Raw genomic sequence first — 15,528 nt, forward strand, 5'->3', positions numbered from 1 at the left:
TCTAGCACTTGATAAAGAAAAATAGCTTTATCTTTCCCCTTTATCTGTTCTCTTACAAAATTCCCCCATCCAACCATTGTTTTGAGGCTTGAGGTGTGTATAGAACCCCCCTGTCCCAAACAAATTCTTTGTGCTTTTTCTGTTTTGATAATAGCCCCTCCCAGTGCATAACACAGTATTCAGTAAGGAACAAGCAGAGTTTAGCCTTCTTTAATGATAGTTTGCATACATGGATCCATAGGAGACCTTTTAAGAGGTGGGACCAGATCGAAGCCTAAAATAGGAACTTTGGAGTTCAGAGCCAGAGCCAGAGCCAACTGTGGTAGCCTGGACTCATTTTTAAAGCCATCTAATTATTAATGTATAATTATGATGGGCTTGAAATAAAGAACATGTGTTAGAGCATATAATATCCCTCTCAGCTCTCTAGAGAAGTTGCATAGGGGCAGCTGTCAAATAAAGGTAAGACTCTTTATTCTGGACCTAAGTGCAAGCTGACCTGTATGGCAAAAGATTCTGTTGATTCATGCAAAATCTAGCACAGATTGACACTGAGTGAGAAGGGGCTAAAAGGTTCTTCTCAAATTACCACTGCCTTTTGTGACTGAGATCTTCCTGCTCCACCATGCATGTAAACTGCCATGGTTTCAGTCCTGAACTCCTTAGACAATAGGTTTGTCCATTTGGAGTCCCATGAAGAAGACTTCAGCTTTGTGCACAGGAAGTGGTACTCCACTGAATTGAATCATGGAGCTGTCTCCTTACTATGAGATGAAGTTGGAAACTGATTGTGGGAGTTAACACTTTCTTCTTTCTTCTTACAGGACTTGTACCTGCCTCTGTCCTTGGATGACTCTGATTCCCTTGGAGATTCCATGTAAAGGAACACAATGCTAATTGTCTGTAGTACAAGCTATGTTTAAGATACAGTACAGTACTTCTGCCAAAAGAAGCAGATAGGTGACTGGTACTTTCAAATCAAAGGACACAAAGTTATATGTCATTTTTTTTCTATGATTTATCCTCCGTGCCACAAATTGACACCTATCAACTATTAGGGATAGAGTGATACCATCCTTCTGAGTAATTTTATAGGGATGCAAAATGGGCATTGCCAGCAATCTGACACCAATGATCTCATGCATTTCCCCTTTACTTCAATTTTTTTCTTCTGCTCTAACTTCTTGAGTTTCCTATTGACTGCAGAAAAGTTGACAGTTCCCACTAGAAGTACATAACTAAATCTTTCACTGATCAATTCTAAAGCTAAAAGAAAACAAATACTAATCTCCACCTTTTCAAAATGCTGATGAATGCTAGCAGCTCTTTGAAAGCAGATCTGCTTCTAATTTTGCATCCCTGGCTTTAGCACCTGCATGCTGTCTATCACCAATTTCTGTTGCTGAACGGTGGGCAGAGAGATGGCTTGTTGCTCTGGTAAAAGATGCTTAAGATGCCAGCAGAATGTGAAACAAAGGCGTTTGGACAAGATTCAGAAATGCTGCGTAAGACGCTAAGTAAAGTTTTTATAGCACAGTGATTACATTATAAATTTCTGTATTGGGTCATTTTCTAATAAATAAGCAAGATATATATACATGTCAGCTGAGTGGTGAACCAGATTTCTCCTGTAGCCCAAAGATAATGCTGGCTGATATCAAGTTATTATACCTGCCATATGGTATCTCTCTATCTCTGCTTATAATTATTGCCTTGTAAACAGCCAACACTGAAAACACTGTGAGAATTTGTTTTCAGGTCTGACACCTTTAGGTCGCTTTTTGTAGCAAGAAACCAATACACTTTTTATAAAAAAAAAAACAAAAAATCTTGTATCTGTGTTTTGGGAGTAAGTATTCAAGCTCCTTTTTTATAAAAGCTGGTAATTTTCTTTTGTTTAAAAAACACATTCAGAAAAATTTACAAAAAAAAGCCAATTGCAAAACAGTAATAACTGTGTTTAGAAATCATGTGTCATCACTGCCAAACAGAAGAGAAGTCAATTCAAAATAATGAATGTTTTGACAGTTTTTTTGTAATGTTTAAACTTGCATTTTTGGTTTATACAATTCAATATCCCTAACTATGGCCAGATGCTCTTACTTATATTACAAATGGAACTTTGTGCTATTCAAAGACAGTATTTTAAGAAACTCATATTGGGGGGGAAATAAACTGGTATGGAATTTAGAGAAAACTTTCACTTTTATTAATTACTAATGACTCTTGCAGGATGCAAAGTTCATGTATTTACAAAATGCTGGTGGTTTTTACTATGCTTAGGCTTTACTGGCATAGGTTAGTTCTTTCAGTGACTCTGACGACTACAAAACTTTACCTGGGTACAGTACATGCAAACAAACCTTTTGTTGTTGTTGTTTTTGCTTTTACTTTTACTTTGTTTCAGCAGATATGCAGATTATTTTATGTCCTTGCAATCCCTTGTCATTAGAATGAATTATGAAGTTGTGATATTGGATGCTACACTAATGCTTGGCAATAGGATGACATCATTTTGTTCCTTCATTTGTGCCGGGATGCCATTCCATATTTTTTGTTTTTTCCATTGCTACCATTAACACTCTGTATTGGCTGCATCTTTTAGGTTCATATGATGATGTGTATAATGCAAGGTGTTTAGAGAAAAAAAAGAGCTGCGTGTGAGATGATCCAAAACAAACATTGGAGTTACCCAGCGATTTGAGTTATTTTGCACCAAATTTGCACCTACAGTCTTGAGCTCACAATTATTTGCACCCACAATTTTTTGTGAGAAATCATTTGTTCCCACGAAAAACTTAATTTTAATGTGTAAGCCTCTGACCACTTTGGGGTTAAGTGCCCATTTGACCTCTTGTATTAAGGTATTTGACTTCAATTCAGATGGATGAAGGTTCATGTTCCTTCCTGGTTAAAGCGCCTTGTTGGGGAAGGACAGTTTTGTGAACGAAGCACAGGAGTGTTGTCAGACGATCTTAGTTCAGCTCTTGGCTCTGCCAGATTTGGTGTATGAACTGGAGCAGGTCTCTTAGTTTCTTGGTGCCTCAATATATTTATCTGTAAAATGAAGATAATAACTGCTCTATTTGACAGCGACTTGTGAGGCCAGATGTCCATTAATGTTTGTAAAGTGCTTTCAGACCCACTGACGGAAGGTGCAAACTGCGAGGTTTTACTATTTGTGGAAACAAACCTAGTTATTTTAGGGGCTGATGGTTGGGTGTATGATCGTGTGGATGCTATTTTAGAGACCATTCTTGAAAATATGGCTCTTTAAGTATAAGGGCATAATAGAACAAATTATTTATGCCAACAATACTACTGACTACAGCCTGTGTTACACTGAGAAGTCAAATTTACCTTTGGCACAATAGAAACTGACTTCCTCTTATCTTCTCTGTTGGAAATCTTGAAGATCCCCACCACCAGTTTTTTCCCAGGGCCTTTGTAAAGGCTCTGCACTGAATGGTAGCTATCATCCTACCTGTTAAAGATGACTGAGCAGTTCTCCAGCCACAATGATGCTTCTTAATGAGACAGAGGAGTGGTCACTTGAGTGACACAAGATGCTCCCACCCCATCCATGGTCTGAGTGTCTTGCCACTCATCTCCCAATCCTTGTCAGTCTAGGAGGCAAGAGATTAGCACCAAAAAATAAATCTGGGACTTCCTTATAGCAGTTCAGAAGATTTATCAATAGCTCCGTGGGGAATCCAAGTCTCATATCCATAAGCAGATATGAGTCATATTACTGACAGCAGTACAGTACAGTGCTTAAAGATGCATTGGAAAACTCAGTTTCTTTTCTCCAGGATCTGTCAAAATCAGTTTGCATGAGACAAAGCAGGAACCCAAAAACTGAATGGAACTTTGGGCAACCCACTATATGGGTAGCTAAAGCAGAAGTAGATAGTTCTCCATCTGCCACGAACAGTGCTTAGATAATAATTTTTTTTAAAACCAACAAAAAAAACCCTGCTAGTCTGCCAGTGAAACTTGCTAAAGAACTGTTACAGGCATTCTTCGTGAATTGCACTTAAAGTGACATGTCTTAAGAACTTGATCCTGCAAATATGCACTCATGGGAGGAGTTTTGCATGCTCAAGGACTACTCACATGAGGAAGGGTTCTGCAGGACTGAGCCTGATGATCATTTTTGAGCACACACTGCCTCAGAAAGGGAATTTACAGAGGCCTAATAGAAGAAAGCATTTTCTTCAGAGGGAAAATAATAGCCATTCAGCTGAGCAAAAGCCACATGTAAAACAGGGTAAGAGATCAGACTCCCAGGTTTAAAATGCATTTTTTCCAGGTAGAGATCAGTGAGCATTTCAGAGGTAACACATAGGTAGACTGTATGAATGCTGATATTGCATGAGAACTTGTACAGAAATGCATGTGGAATAGCATCCATACGGTGCTAGGCTTCTTCCAGGATCCCTGGAATATAAAAAGAAAAGAATCAGAGACAGCATACTATAGTAATTTCAGTATATGGATGGCCCTGATTCAGGAAAGCATGTATGCATGTGCTTATTTATAAGCATGTGCTTAAATCCCATTTACTTCAGTGGGACTTAAGCACATGCTTAATGCTGTTCTGAATTGCGATGAATTATGAATTACTTGTAGCATACTACTGCAGCAATTCCAGTCAAATTGAGTTACTTGGATCAGACCATAGTAATGCCATGATAAACTTCCGAGTTCACTGCTAATTTTGTTCTTCTTTTACAAACACACAAAACTCCTCAGGATATAAGGATTTGCCATATTCTATTATAAAAGCGCTGTCTGATTTCCCATCTGAGGCTGTTTTAAGTGTTATCTGAGACTGAGTCACTATGACCTCATTGTTTAAAAACTATACATGAAGGAATGGTAAGCATTGTGTATTACATCGCTCTATCTGTAATTTACACTGTGCCTGGTCTATTGCAGTGTCTATATATATTAAGCAGTATGTATGCATATTTAAAGGCATATCCACATTAAGGAGGAATTAGAGCAATGTCAGTGGCAGTTTTGTTTGTAGAAGATCAGGCCCACAGAGTATTGCATCAAATTATAGATCCTTCTGAAACTTTTTGTTAATATCGGAATCCTAAAGTGTATGGACCAGCCCCTCTGCTCGTGTGAATTGTGGAGCTACACCAGCTGTACCGCCAGAGCAGCTAATCTAATCTCCAATTTACGTACATGAAGTCCCTAAGGTAGACTTTAAAGATTTCAGTGATTTGGTTTTAATTTGGCACATTGTTTGTGATGGGATGTCAAACTTCCTTCTGTCCTAAAAGTGTCTGCGTTCCTAACATCTGTAAATTAAGCATGGCCTTTTCCAGAGGTAGGAGCTCTAACTGTGTTACCCCCGGTGAGATCAGAAAAATTAGTTTCGCTCAGCTGCCACATCACTCTTTCACTGTGATCTGTCTGTCTCTCACAAACACACACCGGCTGTTTCAGTCTTACAATTTTTGAATGGGAAAAGGGGAGAGGGAAACATAAAGATATTGGTGCACAACCAAGCAATGTTACAAATAAGTTATTTTTAATATGGAAAAAGTGGTGTAAAAAGTATGTTCTCCTTTAATATTATAAAATATAGGACCTTTTACATGATGCTTTGGTGGCTGCTCCTTGTTGCCTTTGACCTTAGAAATGACATCCTGCTACATCACATGGTAGCTCCTGACATTGCTTTTTTTGGGCCTTACAATATCCTTGCTTACGTGCAACTCCATTGACAGACATCAGTGGAAGTCAGGTTCTCTATTCAAGGGTACAATATGACGCTTAAAGTTCAGTCTTTCTTCTGTTAAGTCAATAAGAGTTTTGACATTTACTTCAGTGGGGGCATGATAGGGTCCTTATATCTATCCTTCACCCACTGAAGTCAATGGAAGTGATGCCATTAACTTGAATAGGAGCAGGATCCACCCTTACAGAAAATAAATAAGGAAATAAAAAATTGGTAAGTGAAATACATGGAAATATAGTATAGCCACAGAGTAATCTGAAACTGCACATGGTGTAGTCTCCCCGTGTATTAACTATCAAATGTAGGTAAGAGGGAACAAACTAGTTTGTTTCTTTTAATGGTGATTTTACACGTTTTGAAAGTGATGAATATTAAAGTTATTTTTCTGGTTGCAGATCCAATATTAAAGCTGACTGGAAGCTGCTTTTCAAGCTCCATGATGTCATCTGTATTTGGGAGCTAGATGGCTCAAAGTGTTTGCAAATGAGACACAGAACTTTTCACCACTAGGTATACGTTAAGATTTAAGACAATACAAAGAGCCAGGTGCGTTTGCAGTGGGGCACATGATTTATTAGTGCTAACCTAGAAATGATACAGCTAGCACTAAGTCTGTGTGTAGTGAGACCAACTTGATTAACTCATTAAGTGCCTTCCAGCACATCTCTTTGTATTTCAGAAACACTTGCTAATATTGAAAAGCCCAATAAGGTGTAAGTGTGAACTGGCAGCCAAGGTATGCTACCTGAATCTGGAGTCTGCTGAGATGATTATTCTGCTTTGTATTTATTCAGCTGGGTCTGGGGTAGCACATTGTGAAAATGATGGTATAGTTTATCACAGATTCATTCTGTCTGGTGGCACTGATGCACTCTCACAGCATGTCCATGGATTTGGGGAGGCCTTCTCAGTGGTGGCTCAGGAATGAGATGAAGCTGAATCCTGTTTCTCTGAAGGCAGCCTGCTGGGCGTGTATTAGGTAGGATTGGAGGGTTCTTGCTGCTCCAGTCATGGATCCTGTTGTTGGGTCTTCTTGCTCCCCACCGCAAGAAGACCCAACTTTTCTTCTGGCCTTGGCTCTGGTATATCTTGTAGCATGTGTCTTCAGTTGTAAAGCTGGGTGTGGGATTCCTATAACTCTGCCTTTTTCTCTGAACACTTTAAGATCTGGCCATTCAGAATTTGATTGATGGCTCTGGTAAAGAAATCTTCATCTTCTGATCCATCAGGAGTTGTGCTGGCAAAACGCCATATGCTAATGGTGTAGCTGTATGTGCTAAGAGACCCTAATGTGGTTCTTGAGCCTTTTTTCCTTAGAGCTTTTCTTGTAACAACTGCTCTTTCAGAGTCCCCATTTGGGGCAGGAAATGAGGACCGTTCGTTGTTTGGTTAAGGTCACAGGGCCTGGTTCTTATTTAAAGTAAGACCACTTTACACTGTTCTGGTAGTGAGGAAGAGCCTCAGAGTGACAGTAGATTATGCTTGTACCCATTGTGAAGCCCTTTTGCACTGCCAGCATGGTGTAAGGTGACCTTAAGGTAAGTGAGACTCAAGCCCATATTCTTAGCCTAGTGGATAGAGCACTGGACTGGAATTCAGCAGATCTGGGTTCTATTCCCAGCTTTTCCATGGGCCTGCTGGGTGACCTGAGGCAAGTCACTTCTCCTCTTGAGCCTCAGTTTCTGCATGATGAAAAGGGCTGTTGAAGAACTAGGGATTATTTTTATTTATTATGTAATGAAGTCCGCAAACTGCACTGGAGTGAACCCACAGTCCATGATCCTTGGCAAAAGTTTCAAGAACTCATTATCACATGAACATAGTTTTTAATCTGTTAACCCCGTGTGTGGATGAGTTTGCTGGCAGATTAGCCTCTGTCACATATTGTGAATGGGAAGCTACCGCTACTCTAGTGGTGGTGTTTTTTAAGTTACGTAGGTCGGTGTTTATCGGCTGCCTTTGTCTTTCTCTCAGCTCTCTGCTCTAATCGACACTGTGCTTCTTTTGCACAAATTACAAAGCTTTCCACCAAGTCCATTTTGACTGTCCTGAACACCGGACTGTTTGATGTGCTCTTGCGCTGCTCTTTATTACGTCTTTTTGATCTTAACGGATCTTTCCAAGCCTTTCCTCTCTTTGATCTTCTGGTCTGATGAGCCTCTGTCCTTTTAACAGCAGACCATCAACTATATTGATGCTTCATTTATATTGCCAGTATTGTAGGAGCTGTTCAGGGATTGCTCCTTTCCTTAGCCCACCTGTCTCTGCCTATCTGCTTAAGTATTGGCAAGTCGTAGGACCTTTGTTGTGCTTGCTCAGTTTGGACTGGGTAGCTGGGAAGCTTTGACGCATCTGGTCTATATACAGCTTGAGTTCTGTGAAACATTCTTCTTTCATCACTGGGCTATGTGGGGAAGCTTTGGAGAGAGCATCTGCCCACACAAGGCTTATCCTGGGAATGTGCTTTACTGTGTAGCTGAAGAGAAGTCAGTGCAGGTGGAATCTCAGTATTTAGGAGGGTGGCTCATGCTGAGTCTTCAACCACAGCAAGGAGCTCAAGACAGGAGATTGTCATAAGCAAGGGAGACTGAATAACAGACAAAGAAAGATAAAGGAATAATGACACTAGACCGGGTGGCCAACCTGTGGCTCTGAAGCCACATGCAGCTCTTCAGAAGCTAATATGTGGCTCCTTGTATAGGCACCGACTCCGGGGCTGGAGCTACAGGTGCCAACTTTCCAGCATGCCAGGGGGTGCTCACTGCTCGACCCCTGGCTCTGCCACAGACCCTGCCCCACTCCACCCTTTCTTGCTCCCTCCCCTGAGTCTGCCGTGCCCTTACTCCTTGCACCTCCCCCCCCCCCCCCCAGAGCCTCCTGCACGCCACAAAACAGCTGATCGGGAGGTGCAGGGAGGGAGGGGGAGGCGCTGATTGGCGGGGCTGCTGGTGGGTGGGAGGTGCTGGGAGCAGGGGTTGGGGAAAGCTGATGGGGGCTGCTGACGTGTTACTGTAGCTCTTTGGCAATGTACATTGGTAAATTCTGGCTCCTTCTCAGGCTCAGGTTGGCCATCCTTGCACTAGACTACGCTTTCCCGCTCATGAACGGTGACTTGTGTGGACCCAATTCTGGCAAGGGAGAATGGGGTGGAAATTGTCCACATCACTTCTGGCTCTATCGAAACTCTTGGAGAGTCCAGTAAATCCAGCAGAAACCCCAGAACATCATTTCATGGTGTCACGTAGGGCAATGGCCCAAACCCACAGCCAGGTCCCAAACTCCTGCTTCTGGGCTGTGTGGGGCTGCTGCTTCTGGCCAGAAGATAATCACATGCTAACCAATGTTTGCAATGTGCATGTGTGCCTGTTTGGGGCCCATTTGTGCTACTAACCAAAATTTGGGCCCTGCATTTGTAAACAAGGAGCAAGCTTCATCTCTGTAACTCTGGTGATTTCAAGAGCCTTACGCCAAGCAGACAGTGGGCTGGTTGTTGAAGTGTTACTGGTTTGGGAGCCGTTTATTGCTAATCTCTTCCTGGGAAAGGCTTGTCTTTCATCTTTTCTCTTAACATCTTTAGCAGTGCTTACCCATTCCTGCTCCCACTCCCTTGCACAGTGAACAGGAACTCAAAATTCTGCAGCCAGTTTTAAAACTACCCCAGGTTTGACAGTTTGCAGTGGAACAGTTGCGGCAGGATTCCTAAAGGGAATTAACACTTTGTAGCAATTAGAGTCTGACAACTGAAAAAGAAAGTTGGCAGCATTAGAGAAAGATGCAGTGATGGTCAATGTCCTGGGAAACAAAGAAAGGAGACTCATTTCCGAGGGGGCCAGCAGGGAGTATTTGTTAGGAAGTGTTTACTGAGCAGTGGGATATGAGTGGGAACTTCATCATAATACCAAATCAAATAGAAAGGAATGCATGAGACAGAGTGGTGGAAATGTCAGTCTTTGACACATGCAGAAATATAAATAAAGAGGGTGGAGAAACCAAGAATAATAAACAGAAGGGAAAGCCTTGGGTAGCCGAGGATGTACAGCTTGGCTCTGGGCTGAAAGCCAGCAGGGGGTCCATGGCTGTGAGTTGTTAGACCAATGCCTAAACTGGATTGCAGCCTACCCGTGGTGACAATTAGTGTCCTGCTCCCCATCACAGAAATAAGGTCATACTTGGCTGTGGGCAGAAGAACTTGATTTGAAATTCCTTTCCTCCCCCATCCCTCTTTTCCGCTGCCACATGAAAGTCTGCAACATCCTTGAAAGAGGGGGGAAACTGCAACCCTTTGTCGAGTGACAGCCAAGCCTGTGGTTTTGTTTTATTTTTATTTTTATCCCTCTGCATTGGACTAGAAATAGAAATGCAGCAGCACTGCCTGGTTCCCGAAAGGACAGGCTGAGTGCTTTGTAGAAGGAAATTGCAAGAGATGCAAAAAAGGGTAATGAGGGCATGTCAGATCCTTCCCCATGGAACCCAGCAAACTATGGCAAAACAGAGGCAGGGCAGGCCGCTCTAGTCAAGAAAGAGCCACCGCATCCTCCTGAGGGAAGAGAATCTAGTTTTATTATCTTGTAAAGCTGCGCAGAACAGAACTGCTGAGGTCTTTGACCTGCTGTTGGTCTTGTTCACTGAGTCACAGGCCAAACATGCAAACAGTTCAGCTCACCTGCACTGACCCCTTTCACCAGGAAATGTGAATTAATATAGAGTCAGATTCTGCAATGCTTATTCACACTGAGCAGTGCCTTACTCCATAAAGAGTCTCATTAATTTCGATAGGGCCGCTACAGGAGCAAGGCAGTCCTCTGTGAGCTTGGGATGGTATAATCTTGCCCCTGGCTTCCTGCGTTCAATCTGTCCCAGGAACGTCAGTATTGATGCTAATTTTCCTGCAGTGATTTATCTGGGGAGGGGTTGTCTTATGTGGTAGCAAATTGTTTTATCAGTTACAATTTCATTATTTTAGGGCCAGTTTCTCTTTCCCTTTCTCTTGCGTAGAGGCACTTTACTCCCTTAGTAATCCCATTGGCTCCAATGGCACCACTTGTGGAGTCAGGTGCTAGTCTAGCTGTCCCAAGGCATCCCAGTTGGGCCCCTATAAAGTGGGAGTTCCCTTTTGTGAAGCTTCTGGTGGGATTGCTGTCTCGTTGTTGAGTTTCCAGCTGTTGCCTCTTTGTTGTGTTGGGAAGAAAGGGGCAGAGCCTTTCAGTCACACAGGTGTCCATATTGGCCAGGCCTGTTTGTAGTTTCTTGGCTTAAAAAAGAAGAAGAAATGTAAACAAAAGTGAGTTTCAAAATGTGTTGTGTACCAGATATTCTTTGGCGTACTGATATCACTTTTAAATGTCTATCTTCCTCAGCATTCATCACTGCCGTATCAAAACACCTGGAGTTACCGCTACTGCACCTAATACATTCAGGAGAAAGCACGGCTAGAAGGAACGATCTGCACATAGGACCAAATTTGCGGCTGGTGTAACTCAGTTAACTTCAGTAGAGTTACAACATTAGTGAATTTAACCCTCACATCCAGGTCCAGTTACTTACTCAGGTAAAACTCCCCTGGATTTCAGTGGGAGGGTTGTTGGTTTTTTTAAACAAAGATTGCAGGATTTTGTGGAGGAGATTCTACAGTAAGGACACAGTATAACACTTGACTGTATGAAACCCAACAGAGTAGATTCTCTGCTGGCACAAAGGGATAAAAACTCCATTAAAGTAAATGGAGCTGAGTCCATTTATGCCAGCAGAGATGTTGGTCTTATGATTCAAAGACTGGTTGCTGTAAACAATCCCTGTTGTGAATATTTAATTGCGGGGTCAATTTCCAGGATTATTGTAGCAGAATTCATGTTGGAAATTCCAGATAGACAATAGTCTCTCTCCCTGTATGGATCTGTAATACCTGTATCTTACATGTTCTTTGCTGGTTTTATTGTGGCTAGTGATGAGGCAGCTGAAATGGTTCCATTCGGTTAAGCATCCATCTGAACGTGAGGCTAGGAATCTCAGAAAATCAGGCCCCCTCATGAGTTTTCGGGTTCTAAAGAAAGCTGAATCTGGTCCACCATTGACAGGAGTTCAGGGCCCACAGGGTTTGCAGGATGGGAAATCGCCTCTCTCTGAGTTTCTATTCCCAGTCCTAGCTGCAGCCAAGAAGAATGGAGGTTTGTGGGTTTGTTGGTTTGTTTTTTAAAAAAAGAAAAGGTGCTTTCTTTTTACCAGATGTTTTTGAACATAAGAGAGTTCAGGTTTGTTCCATTTTAAGTTGTGGGGTAAACTCGAGGCTGGTTCTGATTTTATCCAAATTGGTTGGTCCATCTCTATTTGCAGCCAATCATTCCTTTAGCTGTATGCAGTCAAAGGTTATTGTCTTCCTTCAAAGAGTTGTTTAAACATTTCAGATATCCCAGAGCTGGATCCCCGACCAGGTAGCAAGACTCAGTCTGGGTAGTGCTCAGTCTGCAAGAAGGCTGTGTCCCTTTGGGATTTGCCATGATGATGATAAGAGCAGGGTGGTTCATTTGGCACGTGAAGTCGTAACTGGATACGCTGGCAGCAATAGGTAGAGAGGGACCTGAAGCTGGTCCTGAAAATCCTTATGTTTCAGGGACGTCCATATCCAGAGCCAGACTAAAGAGATGACTCCTATCTCTATCATAGGCCAAACTGAAATCTTCCATCCGGGTACCTCTGAACATTGAGGAAGTCCAGATTCAGATCAAAATTTCAAGTCTGAGGCCAAGTTCTAGGCCTACATAGGTTCCCTCTGAAAAATTTACAGCCATGTCTTGTTTGTAAAATTCCACCGTAGCTGCTTTCCTGCCTCTGTCACTAACTGTAGGACAGCAGTCATGATGGGTCAATATTCCACTTGATACTGCAGGTGGCAGTCTAAATATCGCGGGATTTCAGCCTCCATCACATGTTATGCGCCCAGTAATGTCTCTGGGGTACTTGCAAAGCAGTACATCTTTAACAGGTTCTTTTTCTTTTCTTTGCTATGGAAACTCCTTCAGATTTAGTGTAAAGTCTAATAATGTGTCCGTTTGAAAAGAAGAATGTCTAGAGAAGTAATTGCACTGGTAATCAATTGGTGTCTATAGATAACATGAAGCAGAAGTATTGAATGTAAGAACAAGAAAGCCGATGAGTAATTACAGTACATGCCGGATTCTGACGTGTAAATTGTTGTTAGTTCTCTTGTCATTTAAACTACATGTGATCCAAGCAAATTTCTCACTGTGGCACTGCTGGTACAGATGCCTCTTCGGAAGAGGAAACCTGTCTAGTTGAATCTCCTTCTATTCTGTGAAATAATGATATAATTTGGAAGTCAAAGACATGCTTTTCACTTCTTGGTGCCCCACATCTTATAACACTGTATAGCCGAGAAGCACAAGAAAAGAGTACCAGCTGGATGTCTTTGTTATTACTAGCATTTGCCTATTTTCTTAGTCACAAGCTACAATAAGCCAATCTCATCAAGTAAACTCCAGGTTCTTCATGCCACTGGTCTCTGAAGAACGGGTCTTGCCTTCATTCTTTACCCTGAACTTTGCAGTGCTTCGGCAGGCTGCAATGCTGTTGAGAAGTAAATTGTGCTACAGGAAGTGTGCAGCTGAATTGGAACCTGATCGTTGATTACTGTCTTACGTCATTTATTGGTTTTGTATCATTTCATCATTAATAACAAAGCTGCAATATAATATAACCAAGAGGCCATAATGTATTTTCTGTTGCCATTCAGTTGTGGGGGGTGGGGAGGGGAAAGAAGGGGCTGAGTTTAAAGTTTAGCTGGCATGCTTTAAACTCTCTGTACATAACCTTTGAGGACAAGACGGTTGTAGGGGTTGAGCTGTATTTTGCTAGACTGGTAAACTTCTTTTTGTTTTGTTTAAATAGTGATGTATTTAACTAATGACATGTTGTACAAAGCATTGTTAATTTAATGGATTTTTTTATTTTCCTGTAACAGATCCATATAACATTTCATTTTGGCAAGAACTTTTCATAAGCCAGCACCAGTATTGCACGCAGCATTAAGTTGACTTGTCATGCTTTTTTTTGGGGGGTGGGGGGGAGGAAAGGGATTTTTTTTTCTTCAGACAAATAGCATTACCCATTGTTAACTTACTGCTTGGGGCTATATCCTGAATTTCCTTTTAAAATGAAATTTAATTTAAAGTTGCCTGTGAGGGATATGAACAAGCAAGAGGCTATGCCAAAATGTCTCAATTGTATCATCTTGTAATATATTGCAGCTTTATGCCAATGATTCCTTGCTTATCTGTACACGGTACATGCATGTTTTGAACTAATTCTACATTCTCCATTTGTGGTGAGTTACTTAGCATTTTTACCACCTTTTGTGCCATTCAACTTGTACAGAAAACATTTTTATTGATGTTTTAAAGGGTAAAAAAAGAAAAAGAAAAAAAAACTTCTGCTCCATAGCTTTAGGTAGAACTCGATTACTTAGCTAACAGATGTAAATTCGTGGTCGTAGTATTAGAAGTGCTAGGTTGCTAGTGAACAAGCTTTTGAGAGTAAATGCATGGTATTGTACATCTCATTTCTTAATTAACTCTTCCTTTACCTCTGAAAAGAAGGTTCTCTCTTTCTGTCTTTCTCTCTGTCTCTCACTCTCTCATGGTTGTAAGTTACAGATTTGGGCATAAGTAAAATAATATACAACAAAGTTTGAGAAGCAGTTGTCAGCAGGTTCTCCTGAGAATGTGTTACGTATCAAAGAACAATGCCTTTGGCACTCTGAATAGACACTGGACTTTAAAGAAAAACAGATAAAGGTCAGTCACATATTGTCTTTGATTGAACTGTACAATTAGTTAAATATTCACAAGATCACATCATTAGTAAAAGATGTGATCTTATTTACCCATTTCAACAGAGGCGTTCGGCATGTGATGTATTTGCAAATTATTATGCCCCATACGTGTCTGTTTTTAATGGATGTAGTCCCATAGGTCTGGATTTGCAGAGTTTGATTTTACTGAATATTCAGTGGAAGGTCGGGGGATGAAATTGTGTTAGGGGTTCTGAAAACACCTCCTCCTCTTCCACATGCCCAGACTCTGATTTCAATTTACAGGGTTTCTTTGGTAGTTGTGCCTCCATTTGCAACAGAGGACATACAACATTAAAAGTTTGGAAAATATGGGGCCACTTACAAAGATGGGGTTTGTAAGAAACAAAGGAAACAGACATGAACAACCCCCCCAAAAAATCCTATCCATCCTAGATCTGTGTGTCTATCCCTCATGCCTCTTCTCTCTTAGCAGTATTTCCTTTTGTTAGAAGACTTAACGTTCTAGCCCAAATTTCCATTTTTGTGAGGTGTTGTGAACTGTTTTTACTACTTGTAATAATCATCCCAGATCTGATAACACTTGTAATGCAATGCCATGCAGCAGAGAACCTGTCCACTTTATAGCTTTGCTCTCAATATTTGTTACTCATTCTTTTCTCATCTAAATGTACATTTGCAAGATGTGTGTAATGTCACTTTCAAAAATAAAATTTGGTTTCAATATTTAGGCTGATAAAACCTGTTGCTTCTTTTTTATTCGGCCTGATAAATATGTTGAAAACAGGTCTGAGTAGTTTTAGCTGTTCCCAGTCTTGCCCAAATTCATCCCAGTTGTATTTGCATGAAAGGAAAATGAGATGGGAAAGGGATCTTGACAGTCGTGAAATCATAAAAAGATCCATATACGCGTGATGGAAAAAGTGACGTGCAGATAGTAGTCTGG

At 41.3% G+C, this 15,528-nt stretch overlaps 1 protein-coding gene across 8 annotated transcripts in view; it reads left to right on the forward strand.

Moving 5' to 3' along the window:
• The window catches only part of DCX (doublecortin), a 195,676-nt gene extending 180,353 nt beyond the window's left edge, over positions 1-15,323 (forward strand). For all 8 annotated transcript variants that reach the window (XM_073361180.1, XM_073361173.1, XM_073361177.1 and 5 more), the window contains one exon: positions 825-15,323. In XM_073361180.1, the coding sequence (XP_073217281.1) occupies positions 825-881 (57 nt within the window). In that variant the 3' untranslated portion in view covers positions 882-15,323. The remainder of the gene's footprint in view (positions 1-824) is intronic.
• Positions 15,324-15,528: the final 205 nt, after the last annotated feature.

This window comes from Lepidochelys kempii, chromosome 9 (assembly GCF_965140265.1).
Source record: "Lepidochelys kempii isolate rLepKem1 chromosome 9, rLepKem1.hap2, whole genome shotgun sequence".
In the NCBI taxonomy this organism is placed as follows: domain Eukaryota; kingdom Metazoa; phylum Chordata; order Testudines; family Cheloniidae; genus Lepidochelys; species Lepidochelys kempii.